General features: G+C 44.5%; 1 protein-coding gene and 1 long non-coding RNA gene across 6 annotated transcripts in view; one reads left to right on the top strand and one right to left on the bottom strand.

Moving 5' to 3' along the window:
* The window catches only part of wnt5b (wingless-type MMTV integration site family, member 5b), an 85,604-nt gene that overhangs the window by 15,461 nt on the left and 55,669 nt on the right, over nt 1-14,474 (bottom strand). For all 4 annotated transcript variants that reach the window (XM_037122107.1, XM_037122108.1, XM_037122109.1 and 1 more), the window contains one exon: nt 95-261. In XM_037122107.1, coding sequence (XP_036978002.1) covers nt 95-261 — 167 coding nt within the window. The remainder of the gene's footprint in view (nt 1-94; nt 262-14,474) is intronic.
* LOC119032671 lies at nt 2,281-7,825 on the top strand. 2 transcript variants are annotated; one of them, XR_005079000.1, is made up of 3 exons: nt 2,281-2,472; nt 2,582-2,703; nt 7,430-7,825. It is a non-coding gene; the product is annotated as an uncharacterized LOC119032671 (long non-coding RNA). The 2 variants fall into 2 exon arrangements; XR_005079001.1 differs by lacking the exon at nt 7,430-7,825 and adding an exon at nt 3,204-3,296.

A 14,474-nucleotide genomic window follows, 5' to 3' on the forward strand; every position in this document is an offset into this window, starting at 1 on the left:
GAGACGATGCGAGAGCGAACTTCTGTAAGCACGTTTTTAAGCTGGTATCAAACGAAACAAACCCTTTAAACCGAGTGATCATTCAGGCACTCACCACCATGAGTTGGCATCCACCACCAGCAGCTGGGAGCTGCAGGCGAGGAAGGCGGCCGCCAGCAGCAGATGTCGCACGGCTCCGGGTCGCCTCCTCTGGACAGGCCTGTTGTCCATGGTCCGCCGCGTCAGCGCCGCACAGCCGGTGCTGCTGGGGAAAGTGCTCCGCTGTTGAGACATGGGAAGAGTCCTGCTCAGTCCTGACGTGAGACCAACTCACGTATGTGTCCTGAGTTTTGCCCCAATTTTCTCAAAGTCCTCCCGTCTCTCACACTGTCCTCTTGTTTCCTTCCAGTCGCTAATACTTAAAACGTTACAACAAAGCTGCCATTAAAAAAGGGGGGCAGAGTTGTAGTCCCGCAGGTAGATTCACCAAACTGCCAAAAGAGGCTGCCTGTGAATCCAGTTTTCTGCTCAAAACTCCAAATCAGACTCGTGCGTAAAATGGTTTGGTATCACTTTGGATTTTACGCAAAGTGCGCCGCGATTCCGTCCACTCCCCTGAACCTATAAAAGACACGAATAAACCAAAGCTACGACGTGAAAAGTGCGATCCCGCTGTTGTCTCGGGGAAACATTAACAAGCAGATTAAAACGCTAATTGAGCAGCAACGCGACTGTTCCTTTCCCTTCCTGTCCCCTCACGGCCACTCCACATCTCCCTCTCCCTCTCCCTCTCTCTCTCTGGTCTACACTCTTCCTCCTCCCCCTACTCCTCTCCTCCTCTCACCCCCACTTCACCTCAGAAACCCCCTCGGCCTTCTCCCTTTCCTGGCCATACATTGCGCGCGCATGCATGTGCGTAAAGTTCACCAAAAATGGGTATTGCTGGGCGCATCAAGGAGAGAGGAGACACCTGTGATGTGTGTGTGTGTGTGTGTGTGTGTGTGTGTGTGTTTTAATTCACAGTGTTCTGTCCTAACAATGACCAAAACATCCAAAGTTACGGGGATTAATCGACTAGTTGTCAACCATTTTACTCATCTGTTAACTATCTTTATGATCAGTTCATTGGTTTGAGTAATTTTTTTGAAAGAAAAATAAGCAACATTGTTGTGGCTTCTTTCCTCCTCTATGACAACTAATCTGAACAAGACGCCTGAGGATGTCGCTTTTCCATTTGTGCCATCATACAGACTAAAAGAACTAATCGATTAATCAAGAAAATGACCAATTTCTGTGTCACATTGATGCTTGTTGACACTAAAATCGTTGTTTTAAAGCAGAAACGAATGGCTGAGCCTGAGCCAGTCGTACTTTCTATGGAAGGGAGAGAAAGAAGAGGGAGTTACAAGAACGGAGCGATGGGGGTTGAACGTTTTTTTTTTTGCAAAACCTGAATCAACCTCAAAGGGGTTCACGTGCGTCAAATTCCTTTTATTAGCTGAAGTGAATAATTTGTTTGAATAAAAGGTGAGTGCCTCGGAATCGTCTAATCCCCCGTCTTTGGTCTGCGAAAATAAAAGGTTAACACGCCACACACATTTACGCACGAACACACACACACACACACACACACACACACACACACACACACACACACACACACACACACACACACACACACACACACACGGGCGGTCAGGATTCTGTGGAGTAAAAAGAAAAGGCGTGTTGAAGCGAGCTCTCCCCGATTCATAACCCGGTCAAAGACAAGTTGCGGCTGGGTCGGTGGGCGGTGAACCTGCAGAGGAACAGGCGCTTTGATCTGAGCCAGTGCCTCCGCAAAGAGAAGGTCCGCAACCAGAGGTGGACGCAGGGCGAGAGATTAGACTGAGGCCTCTGAGAACCACTGGAGGAGTGGGTCTAAAAACACCCCTCAATAGAAATCTACTAGTTTTAGTCCGGCTTTTGTAAGACCACCAAGAAAGAGAGAAATCACCGAGGAGGTCGACAATTTACGCACAGCTCTAGTTCTGGATCGCTCCTAAAATATTCTACGTCTTTAGTTTTTTGGGTTGCGCGACAATGTGCGTAAAACAAATCAATAAATAAGCGCAAGATGTCGTAAAGGCCTAAATAGTTTTGCTATAGTTTATATCCTATTATATTTTTAATCTCCTCATTAATATTCCGTTTTTCTGTGGGTGTTTCTCAACGCTGAGAGTCGGATGTCCCTCGTCTCTGCATGATAATAGGCCCGCAGCACACCTTTCATCTCCAGAGGGGCCCCTAACCCCCCCCCCACACACACACACACAGTCAGCTCTGTGAAGTGATCTAACTGGCTGCCTTGAATATACATCTGATTGATATTCGGCCGAGGGGCGGGTGTTGGGTCAAAGTCAGGTTGAGCGAGTGAATAAATAATGACACAAAGAGACGGAGACATGTTGGGAAACAGAGAGGCGATTACAATGAAACTGGTCCAACCGATCGGTCAGTAACTGAGCCTCGGGCTGGATTTAATTATTTGATTCCTGCCTGAGATGTTGTCTTCTTCTTGTTTTTCCACTTGTCACTGTGCTCAAGTATTCTCCGTCCACAGGAGCTGATGCACCTTGTTTGGCCTGAAGGGCTGCTGAGGAGGATACAAGTACGACAACAGCGCCCTCTTCCGGTGAACACACACACCGAGTCCTCCCAACATCAGTCCCTCACAGTTTGGAGGTATTTGTATTTTAATTGAATATTTCAGTTTTCTGCAACTTCCTGTTCTCTCCAGAGGCAGATTATGTAGTTTATGGCCCATTACAATAATTTGACAGCTGTAGTTTCTTTGCAGATTTAGATTATTACTACAAAATAAATAAACAAATCCATTATTATATATAAGTGTAGCCTAAACTAACAGTAGTGTATAAACATATAGTATATAGTGAGTGATTACAGTCAGCCCTGTCTTCATTCGCTGCAACATTGTGCTGTGTTACATGATTATAACCAGTAATTTAATATACATGATACAATGCTGACATGAAAAATAGAAATATTCCAGTTGTTATAGCTTGTGGCCTCTTCTAAAAAGAGACCTGAGTTGCAGGTCCTGCAAAAAGACCCTCGCCCTCTAAACTTCTCAAAAGGTTTCATGTCCCAAAGTGATTAAGATGATGACAAATGAAATGAGATAAAAGAGGATACGTTCCAAAAATGAATTGAAATTTGTGTAGCAGAATGATGAGAGTTTGGAGGGCCTGAACCACCGGACTGAACTGTGCATATAGCTGTGAAAGTGGCTCCACCTCAGCCAAGAGTAATGCTGCTTTAGCACTGATACATCCATCACAAGCTAATAATGCCATATATAAAAAAATATATCAGTCACAGGTGCCACAGCTCAGCAGAACAAGTGTTGTTACTCTGATACTTTAGGTACAGTTCGCTAAACTTGAATGACAGAATTTTTTAAATCTTTTACTTTTACTAAATCTTTTACTAAAATGTAAAACAGAAACAAAAACATGAGAGACTTTGTGCAACAGATGAAGCTCCAACACACTCGCGTCCTAAAACAACAGATGAAGACAATCAGAATCAGAGTGTTTGAATGTTAAAGAACCTGTGAAAAAGGTTTTTTTTTTAGTTTAGTTTAATTACAATGTCTGTGATTCTGTTATCATTTTTCTTTTCTTTAATTGTTATTATGTAACTGTGCCCTGTATATGGCTTAATACACGTCTTTCTTCATGTTTCTTTGCACAGTTGTGATCAAAAATGCCTATTCTTGTATCACAGCAGTATATACAGGTGTGTTTAACCTCCCTGGTCATTGTTCTGTTTTAAAGCAGCTGAAATATTGAGCATAATGAAAGCCAGTTATTATAATGACAGATCAATCAACAGCAGGCCTGATGTTAAATATTCTGACACTGCAGCGCCCCCTAGTATCAATTGCATGAATTCAGATTTTAGACAAACTTTTACAATGATTCTCCTTTTCATGCTTGTGTCCTGTAACCTTGTAAGGTTTTTATTTATTTATTTATTTATTTTTACTTCAAACATCAAACTTATTCTGTTGGTGTTTTAATATTCCCAGATGATCTGTATTTTGGTTGACATGTGTGAGAATAAATAAATTTAATGAGGTAAATAAATAGGTTTCTCCCCTCGAGGTTTCGGCTAATTAAAAAACACTGATTGTCTCGTCATTTGGGAACCAAAGAGAAACAGGCCAGCAGTTTATTCTGGGACATGACCCAGAGATTCAGAGATACTGGACGGAGGCAGCCACGCTGCTCTGATTGGTTTTTCCACTGGTTAGTTGTGATGCGCCTGCTGAAACACAAGGAGGAGCAGTTCAGCCACAGAACACCCCACAGCCAAAAAGAAGAAAAGGGGGTAAAGACTGAGGCAGGGAGGGGTGACAGCACCGAGACAAAACTTGGACCAAGTGAGATGAAGGAAAAGAAAGAAGTAGGAGGGAAAACAGGGAGGCTGAAAGAGAGAGGGAGTGTCCAAGTAATGGATACACAGAGACAGAGAGAGAAACAGAGGGAGCGAGAGAGGACTTGTCCCCAGAGGATATGAGCAATAGCCATGCAACAGGGAGCAATGCCTGAGAAAGTCGGCAGCTCCTCTCCGGATTTACAGCAGCTTCACTTTTTATTGCCTCCAGTGCCAGACTACAGCGAGCGAGGCAGCCAGCTCCGTCCTGCAGGGAAAGCAGCTGCGCTCGGCTGATGAGCTCTGAGCTGATCCCTGGGAAGACGCCGCTGCCAAAATGCTAAATATCAATTTTTGGAAAACGGTCGTCACTAGAATATTGATCACCCTCTAGTTAGAAAAGACTAAAGTATGGAGAAGAAGGGGCAGGATAGAAAAGAAAGCTGAAGGAAACATCCGGATATCCCTTTTGCTAAGATATTGACATTTTTAGGTAGAATTGGCATCAGCACATTTGTACTTCAATGAACCTGCAGGTTTTATGGGTAAAGGATCCGACAGGCAGTAGTTGAACCTGAGCCTCCATCAGCTGAGATCTTCAGACGATCAGGCAGCCTGTTGGGACTTTTAAGCAGAAATCACCTAGTTTACCTGCCACGTTTATAAAGAAATGTATTCTTTAAAGACATAATATGTAACTTTTCTGCATTAATGTCTTAAAGGAAAATGTTCACCCAAAAAATAAGAATTCACTGTTTTGTTTCCATCAGCACGGGGGTGAGTAGGTAATCAAATTTTCCTTTTTGGGTGAACCTTTGTTGAGTTGTATACTTAACATTATCCCAGACGAGGGGTCGCCAACGTGACACCCACAGGCTCCTGGTCGCCCACATTGAGCACACAAGTCGCCCGCAGGTCACCTTAAACCACAACTGTCTTTCTTATACATGTCATCTATTAAATATATTACAGTGTTTCCCACACATATACTCCACTGGGGCAGCCCATTGTAGCATTTGATACTTTGATTTGATACTTTTTTCTTATATACTCTCTAAAAGGATGGTGAGCCCTGTCATCCATCGTGGTGGTTGGTTGTTTAACTCCCATGATCCAACATTTCTAACATTTTTTGTGTTGCTGCAATTTCAGATACCCCTAGTGGCAGTAATGACATAATGTGCCTTTTTAGATCTATTGTTTGGTTTATGTTCTCTTTCTGTTGTTTCAGCGACGGCAATGCATACATTCTCAAATCAACCGTTTTTTTTTTTTTTAATCCCAAACTGTACCTTCCTTTAAACCCCCCCACAGCGGATCAGACGTGGGAATACATGCCAGCTTTACGCAGGCGTGTGGACACATTTGTAAGAATCATAGAACTCAAAAACAGCCACAGAAAGCCCATGGGATGATGCAACTACCGGCTCCTCTCACCATAGATATGTCGCTTTCTCTATCTCCATCTCTTTCTTCTTTTGTCTCTCGCTTCTCCGAAACCACACATATGTACACACATACACACACACACGTGCAACAACCAACTGCCAAGTGCAGCTGGCTGCGGGGGGGAAATTCACTGCTTGTATTGCCCTCACATATACCCGGTGGGGGGAAATGCAGTGGGACTTGGAAGCAGCTGAGAGGGGCTCTGGAGAGGCCTCGGGCTTCGTATGTGTCTCTTTGTGTTTGCAGTTTACGTGTGCGGTTGCATGTACGACGGCTTGTGGAAACCCATCTTCCTCCTTCTGTTCTTCCTCCCACACCCCCCCCCACTTCTCCCTCTTGTGTCCCCTGTCTTCGTCACGCTCGTGCTCCCCCCTCTTCTCTTTCACCCCTCCTGACTCTGTCCATCTCCTCCCTTCTTCCCTCCATCCATCCTTCTGTCAGCTGGCAGAAGATGAGTCATGCCTCTAGCTGGGAGGCTCAAACTCTCCCCCTCTTCCTCTAAATATATCTTCTCTATACCTCTCCTCCCCGGTCTTTTCTACGTCTCTTTCTCCCTCTTCTCTCACACTTCTCTCCGCTCGGCGTCGCCATCTGTTTCCCGACATCTCTCGGCTTTGTTCTGTCGCTCCAGTCGGAGCTCTTCCCCGATTCTTCTGTTTCTCTCCGTCAGTCTGAAAGTCGGATTCATCGGCTGTTTATGTTTCTATCATCCTCTCCTTCTCTCCTTCCCTCTCTCCGACGGTGCACCCAGCTGTTCTCACACTCCCTTGTCTCTTAGCTGTGATGTTGTGAACACACATACTCTTTACTCTCCCCATTTATTGTGTATACACTCTGTTGTAGTATGTCTATTTGCTCATACAGTCCACAGTTTGTCTTGATGTCTGATGTCCTTTTGCACTATGTCACCAAAGGTATTTGGTGAGGTGCCCCCTTGCCCCTTAGGACAGAGTTACAAGGAGCAGTGGTTGAAATGATACATACATCATCAGTAGTCATTGATGGTGATTATGCAAACAGGCACGAGCGACAACATGTCCAATATGACGTCTTCAGCCACGGTGGTTTCTCCTGTGTATTAATCATTGAGCTGAGTTGTGTTCGTCACACGGCTGTATTCATCTCAAGTTTAACACTAGCTAGCCATGATACACTACTGGTCATACCAGTTTCGTTACTAATTGCAAGATTGTGTTGTTTCACCTCAGCACTGTGACATATATTTACAACTCTTAACCAAAAAACCTTGAAAATATATGAAGTGGAACTTCCGGGTGATTTGTATTTGCTGTTTTCATGAAAAGAGTCCTTAAGTACTCAGGTGAGAAATGGCAAATTTGTTCTCTTGAGGAAGCTCAAGTAGTAGAAAAGCGACGGAACAGCTACTAAATGGGACCTTGTGGCTAGATAATGATTATTTAGTTTTCATGGCTCAATGTCACTACCTCTTTAATGTGCTACATCCAGCTGTGGCAGTAAATATCTGCTTGTGGTTGTTGTTCCTGACTTATCACATGTTGTAATTTCATTTCAGTAATCCGTTTTTATCGAATTGCTGCAGGTTATTCGCAGTGCAACTGCTGAAATACACTGGAACACAACCGCGGTGCATGCACAACGCCTGGCTAAAGTTCTGGAAATGCTGACACATTACTATGTTTGGTTATAACTGTCAACCTAAAGTGCTGAGGGGTGTTTTAGTGAGATGATGCCCAACAACAGTGCTCAGAGCCATCTCATCTGGTTGAAGAATCTAGAGGGAGTCTAAACTAATAAATCAGCCCAGACCAGCCATGTTTGGCACCTCGGTAGAGACGCAGCAACTGAGGGAGATCTGGCTTGCCACATCTGGCACTGGACTGGAACCCTGGGAGGGGCCGAATCCCTGATCAGGAGAACCCAGGGAGAAGCCACTGAGGCTGGGCTAGATGCCCTGATTTCCCCCTGGTGCCCTGGAGCTTCGGTGGTCAAACTACAACAGTCTCCCGATCCCTTCCCTGGAGAAATTAACACACACACACACACACACACACACACACACACACACACACACACACGCACACACATTGCAGGCATACAGAGAGATGACTATAGTCACAAACACTTGCAACATACCAATACACATATTTTCTTACTGCCTCACTCACCATTTATACACATGCTCTCACACACACATGATTCCGTTACGCAAATGAATTTCACAATCAACCGCTCTGGCTTCTGGGGATATTAAACTTCTTTCGTAAACACATACACACACAAATACATACCTGCATACCACTCATTCAACGAGCAAAGAGATACAGCTATTTATTTGTTGACATTATTTCATTTTTTAATGATTTTTTTCTGTCAAAGGATTTAAAAACTGAGAAATCCGACATCAGTAGCACAGGGCCGCTTTTGGACTTAGCTGTATGTGATGTGAAAGTGCGGCTGGCGAGTAAAAAAATAATCTCAATAGCACATGTGACCACTGATGAGTAATCTTTCCCTTCATGGTTGCTGCTGTTTATGTAGTTCATTAAGCATTGTCAATATTTCATTGGTTTTCTGAGAAATGTCTAAAAGGAGTTATGACTCAGACTTGTCTTGGTCATGGGCACTGGCCTCACTCAGTTTCATTTGAAACTGCGTTATCAGACTGTTGAATGTTGAGTGTGGGTCTGAAGGCGATTAAAAATGCTAATATGTCTCTGACGATGAATCATAGCCTCAGCATATGGATTAGAAGGAGTTGGGAGTTATGTTCCAGCCTACACTGCATAAAGTGGCAGCAGGCCAGTTTTCTGCTCTAACATGTCATTATGAAGTATCCTAAATGTTAATTGCACGATGCGATGGCTATAGAATAACAACATCGTTTTGGCGTTTGGATTTGTTCTCTTTCTGCAAAACTGGCACAAAATCCTGGAAGATGAAGGCTGACTGGAGATGCTGGCGCGATTTCTATCTGCTTTCACGTCTCCATGATGCTACGTCGCACTCAGAAGACATTTCATGTTTTATGTCCAAAACCCGACTCGAAACTTATGAAAGCTGTAGCACTGATTTTGTCACGTGAAGTCCCACATGAATTGTTTGCCATGCGAGGAGTCAGTAAGTAACAGCCTCTGTGTCTATTGTCTGTGCATTATGGACATACCGTCCCAACCAAAACAGTAGGTCCATGTATTATTTTCAGTTATCATTATTTAATTGACAGGCCCAGAATTAGTTTCAAAGCTTTTCTCCAAAACTGACCTGGCCAGTCCTGATAGATTTGGGTCAGGTATCCATGCTCTCTATTATACCAAATGAACAACTGAACTCACGGTTTGTTGTTCCTCCAAGGAAAGTGATCCAGTAGCACGATAATAACTTGATAACACTTTGGGGGGTAAAAGTTTCCCCGAACTATCACAAAAAACAAGAGAAACAAGAAATGAAATGTGACTCAGGCGCTTGTTTAGAGCAGTGTTCTTCCATCCTGGCCCCCTGCCCTGCATGTTTTAGATGTTTCCCATCCCCGAATCAAATGATCTGCTCACCATCAAGCTGCTGCTGAAGCCTGATGGCAAACACAATGTTTCCGTCTCTCATTTAGCGCAAGAACTATGTCACCTCAACTTTTTTCTTTTTGCCATACTGATGTTGTTGTTTTTTTTGTTTTTTTGTTTTTTTGTTTTTCCCCCAATTTTGCTGTTTCCAATAACTTCAACTTCAAACCGTTCTCGGTCACTTTGAACTCGATTTGAGAGATCTTGCCAACAACTCTGGTAACGACACGTGTATGTCCAAGATTAAAAAGAGCTGTTTTTCCACCTTCATGGTCGCCCGCACAAACACTGTCAAACCAGCCAGATACACACACACACACACACACACACACACACACACACACACACACACACACACACACACATGCACACATACACACACAACAATATGCAGCCCATTCATGCCAGCAGATGACAGAGCGCATTGAGAAAATGCCAAAATGCTGACTACTGAGGGGGAGAGAGAGAGAGAGGGAGAGAGAGAGGGAGAGAGAGAGAGTGTCGGCTGAAAAATCTCCTATGTCAGACTGCAGAGCTGGCAGAAAAGAAAAGCATTGTTGAGGACACCCACCCACACACACACACACACACACACACACACACGCACACACACACACACTCACACACACCTAGGCAGCCTGTGTGGTGCAAAAACTGGAGCAGGGCAGCAGCGCATAACACACACACACACACACACACACACACACACACAGCCTGTGAGGCATATTGGCGAGACGGGAGCACAGGAGAGCTGTCAGAGAGAGGGAAGAGAAAGTGAACAAAAAGGAGGAGAGAAGGAAAAACAGAGGTGGAGATAGATGGAGGGAGTGATCTGCGGAGAAAAGGAGGCTCGCATCCCCTGGCAGTGACCTCCTGTTGTCTCCCCTCTGTGCACATCTGCTCTCCTCCCTCTTTCTTCTACCTCCATCATCTACATTTTTCTTTTCTTTTTTATCTTTTTTTCTTTTGTCCTCCTCACTTTCACACCAGCTGGACGAGGAGATGAAGAGAGAACATCGTGCATCACGTCTTCCAGATAAAATGACAGGCACAACAACTGTCTCTTTTTTTTCGACAAGGTCGATGGTTTGGGTTGAAATCAGTACTTAGTGAAACATCGTTAGGAGACCATAATGGCCGAACCACATGGTTTAACATTCTCCTGCAATGGTTTGATGGTTTTCTGGCTAGAGAATTGGCGCCACCTAATAATCACATAATAGTGATGGATGGACACAAGCATTCATTTGCTTTTTTTTTTTTGTTTGTTGCTGTTTTTCTCAGGATGCGGTTAAAATTTGCAGTACTTTTGGAAGGAAACCCAGCATGACTGTCAGAAAGCAAACGTTTGGAGTTATATAACTGTGGGACTTCATCTGCTGACCTTTGACACCAGCTGGCCCAGTCTTAAAATAGATTTGTAGGTTAGTAATGACGATTAAACATACATAAAACTGGCTGTATAAATGTAATGTGTGTTCTACCTAAAGGTGGCACTGGTAGCTTAGTGACATAGTGTGACGTTTATGTTTATTGTAAAAATTCGAATGGCCAGGACAACATATATCTAATAGCTTTTTAAAAAAAATAATTTGAAAATGTATTGCATTGCAGCAGACAGTAAGCGTGAACACCGACTGTAGGTCAAAGCAGATGAAGACGGAGAATAAATTCCCCAGACTCCCTTATAAACACTGCCTATGACAAATTCTTAATGATTTTGACCTTCTTATAGGTTGTTTTACATAAAGTTATCTTCTTCCTGTGTAAAAAATATTGTGTCCAAGACAGGTGAGGAGCATATACAACACGGATCTGCCTGTTTGTGAGTCCAGTCTGCAGTGTAGTTCATTAACTTTGTCAATTGGCTTGTTTGAGGAGATGCTGCAACTGCCCCAGCGCCCTGTAGGTCTCGTGTCCATTGACTACATGCAGAGCTGAATGGTGACAGCTAGGTAGCCTGGTCAATAACTAAACAGCAGAGAACTGCACAACAGAGAATTCATGCTCTTGTACCTTAAGTTGCTGAAAACCCTGTGATCCTTGTGGGGCATTTCATACGACCGCAGAGCAAGGTTGAATAAAACACGATATATGTTATATGTCAGCTCCTTCTGGTTTGGACTCCCCTTCAAAGGTCAGTATTGTCAAAAAGAATATGCAGCTTGTCAGCTGAACTCGACGTAAAAGCTCACGATGGCTTTACGTTGCATCGCTGATCCAACTCGCTAATCGTGCCGGATCCACTCAGGTGAACCGACTCCAGTCCGAAATGTTGCTGTATAATTTCTGACGTAACCAGGCCCTAGAGGGGGACAGTATTCTTCTACTGAAACGTGTAAACACAACACACAATTTATGATGCGGTGCCTCAATACACCGCACAATCCATTCTGAATGAGCCTCGCTTGACCCTGACACAGATGATACGAGGCACGAAAGGGCTGAAAAACAATGAGAGAGAGCGGAGAGAGAGAGTGTAGACAGAGGAGCTTTGAAGGCAGGCACACACACACACACACACACACACACACACACACACACACACACACACAGAGGCCATGTTTCACTACAGTACAGGAGAAGCTCGGGTGAAGCAAGGAAACACCTGAAGGAACATAAAAGATTCATCCCTTACAGTCTACACACACGAACGCACAAAACAGAAAGCTCAGTGTGTCCGAGGGCATTGTTACTGTCTGCCTTCTCCCCCGCACGGTCGTGTGTGTGCGTGGATGCCTTGTGTCGGTGTGCGTATGGGAGAAAGAGAATCTACAGAGTCATGGTAATATCCATCCAGGAAGGTGTCGGCTTTCGGGGAGGGGGGGGGGGACGTGTTGACACACGCCCACGTAACCCTGGCAACCAGCAATCGCTGCGGGTGCAGATGAAGCACGTTGTGGAGGCGAGCAATTATCCAGTTAGAGCCCTCCCCTGAATCATCAAGTGAAGACAACACAAAGTGCACGCACACACATCGGCACATGGTGGGTCACATGACAGGATGAGTAGGGGGAGATCACACATACACACACACACACACACACACACACACCTGAGTGCCAAATCTCACCCCTGTCTCCACATCTCTCCTCCTCTTTTTGCCCATTTTCCCAACCTCCATTTTAATATTCAAAAAACCAGCATGTGGCTCTCCCCTCTGTTTGCCTCTCCCTCCGTCTCTCCACTCTAAAAATACTCTTCCTCCCTCTTCTCTGACCCATTCCTTATTTCACCCCTCTCACTTCCCTCATCCGTCCATCCCTCTATTCCTCCTCTCTCTCTCTCCAGCTCAGTGTGAGCGCTAGCTAGGGCCCAGCGGGTTTTCTGAGAGGGGGTATGACACACCACGGCAGCATGCACGCACATAGGTAGACGTGCGTGCGCTCACACACACACACACACACACACACACACACACACAGCTGCAATTGTGAGGCAGACAGAGGGAGGCAGAAAAACAGGGTAAAAAAAAGCATGCTGAGCAACTCACACACACACACACACACACACAAACACACACACACAGAGGCAGGCAGGTCATGCAGAGAGACTCTGCCTCTGCTGCTGAAGAGAAAGCCTGTGGCATATAGACCCGCCTCTCTCTGCTTTTACATTCTCCATCTCTCTCCTATGCATTTTCTTCTTCTATTTCACCTTCTCCTTCCTGTTTTCCTCTCGCTGCGTGGACAGAAAAAAAAAAACTGCAAGTGGTGGAGTCAGCTGGCAAACACACACACTTTTGGTATTAAGAAAAGTTTGCTAATAACCTCCCACACAACGCAGTCTGGCTGGCAGTTTGGAAAGCCACGTTTTTGGCCAGTTTTTTTTTCTTTTTTTTTCTGTTTCGAACATAGCAAACATACATTTTGTGAAGTCTCCCACAGCCAGCAAGGATCAGTGAACAGTTTAGATTCAACAGGACATTTGGGTGAGGCAAATCACATCATGACTCGTGGCCGAGATGGTTTTTTTGTCCCAAGACGTTCATCCAGCAAACCACAATTTAGCCACATTTAGGCGGGAGCTGCAGTTAATCTCCCACTCTGTTTAGAACTCAAGGTGTTTGCAGTATCATTATACAGCTTGGTATTCATGTCAGGAGCTCTATTTTGAAAATTCATGACACACTCCGCGCCCGAGCACCAAGGACGTAGGTGCTGGCAGCCACAGGGGACAGTGCCGTTAACTGCTTTGTTTTTGCCCTTGATGAAGTTACGGGATATAAGTTAAAAGCACAGTGGGACATTAAAAATAGTCACCAGACATTTTTAGTCGATTTAGATGCTTTGCATTTATGAGTCCAGCATTTAAGCAGGCTTAAAATATTCATAGACCGGCAAAGATTTTTGACTGTAGCTTACTCTTGTCAGGATATGCTTTTATGGTGATGTGAAATAGGTATCCTCCAATATCACTGGTCTATAAATAGGTCTTATTAAGTACTAATTAAATGAGACATAGCTTTAATTGATTGTACTAAGACCTTGTGATATTTTGGGTTAAGACAAAAACGTGTTCAGTTCTCATCGACACTTTGATTCCCCTGATTGGACCAGATGTAGAAAGCTGTGAACCACGCCTCCAAGTGTGAACGTGTCTGTGCATTTATACTGGAAATCTGTGATTTTTAAGATGTGGTCTGGTGAGGAAACAGCTTTCTGAGGGGGAGATAGTAGCAAAAAGAGGGAATTTGAAGACTAACTTTGAGATGTTTTGTTAACCAGAGCATAAGCACAGCGTTGTGGGCGAACTTTGAATTCTAACCTAAAGAAACCGGAGAGGTTGCAACACGAATGTAAAGTTGCAACACATCCTCGGTTCGCAGAAATGTACGTTGCCAACATTGTTGTCTGGCGACTGGTCTTGTGAGGGGCAGACAGTAGCAAAAAGAGGGACGTTTGCGCAGCTTTGGACGATTCCAACTTGACGATTCCTAACTCAGATTGCTAAACTTGGGAACACGTTGGGAGGGGATCTTATAATGGCCAGTGTGAACAGGAGGGACGGTTACAGCAAGCGATCATCAGACTGTTGTTTTTGGACAGACTATGAAGATCCAAACCT

Source organism: Acanthopagrus latus, chromosome 14, assembly GCF_904848185.1.
Source record: "Acanthopagrus latus isolate v.2019 chromosome 14, fAcaLat1.1, whole genome shotgun sequence".
NCBI lineage: Eukaryota > Metazoa > Chordata > Actinopteri > Spariformes > Sparidae > Acanthopagrus > Acanthopagrus latus.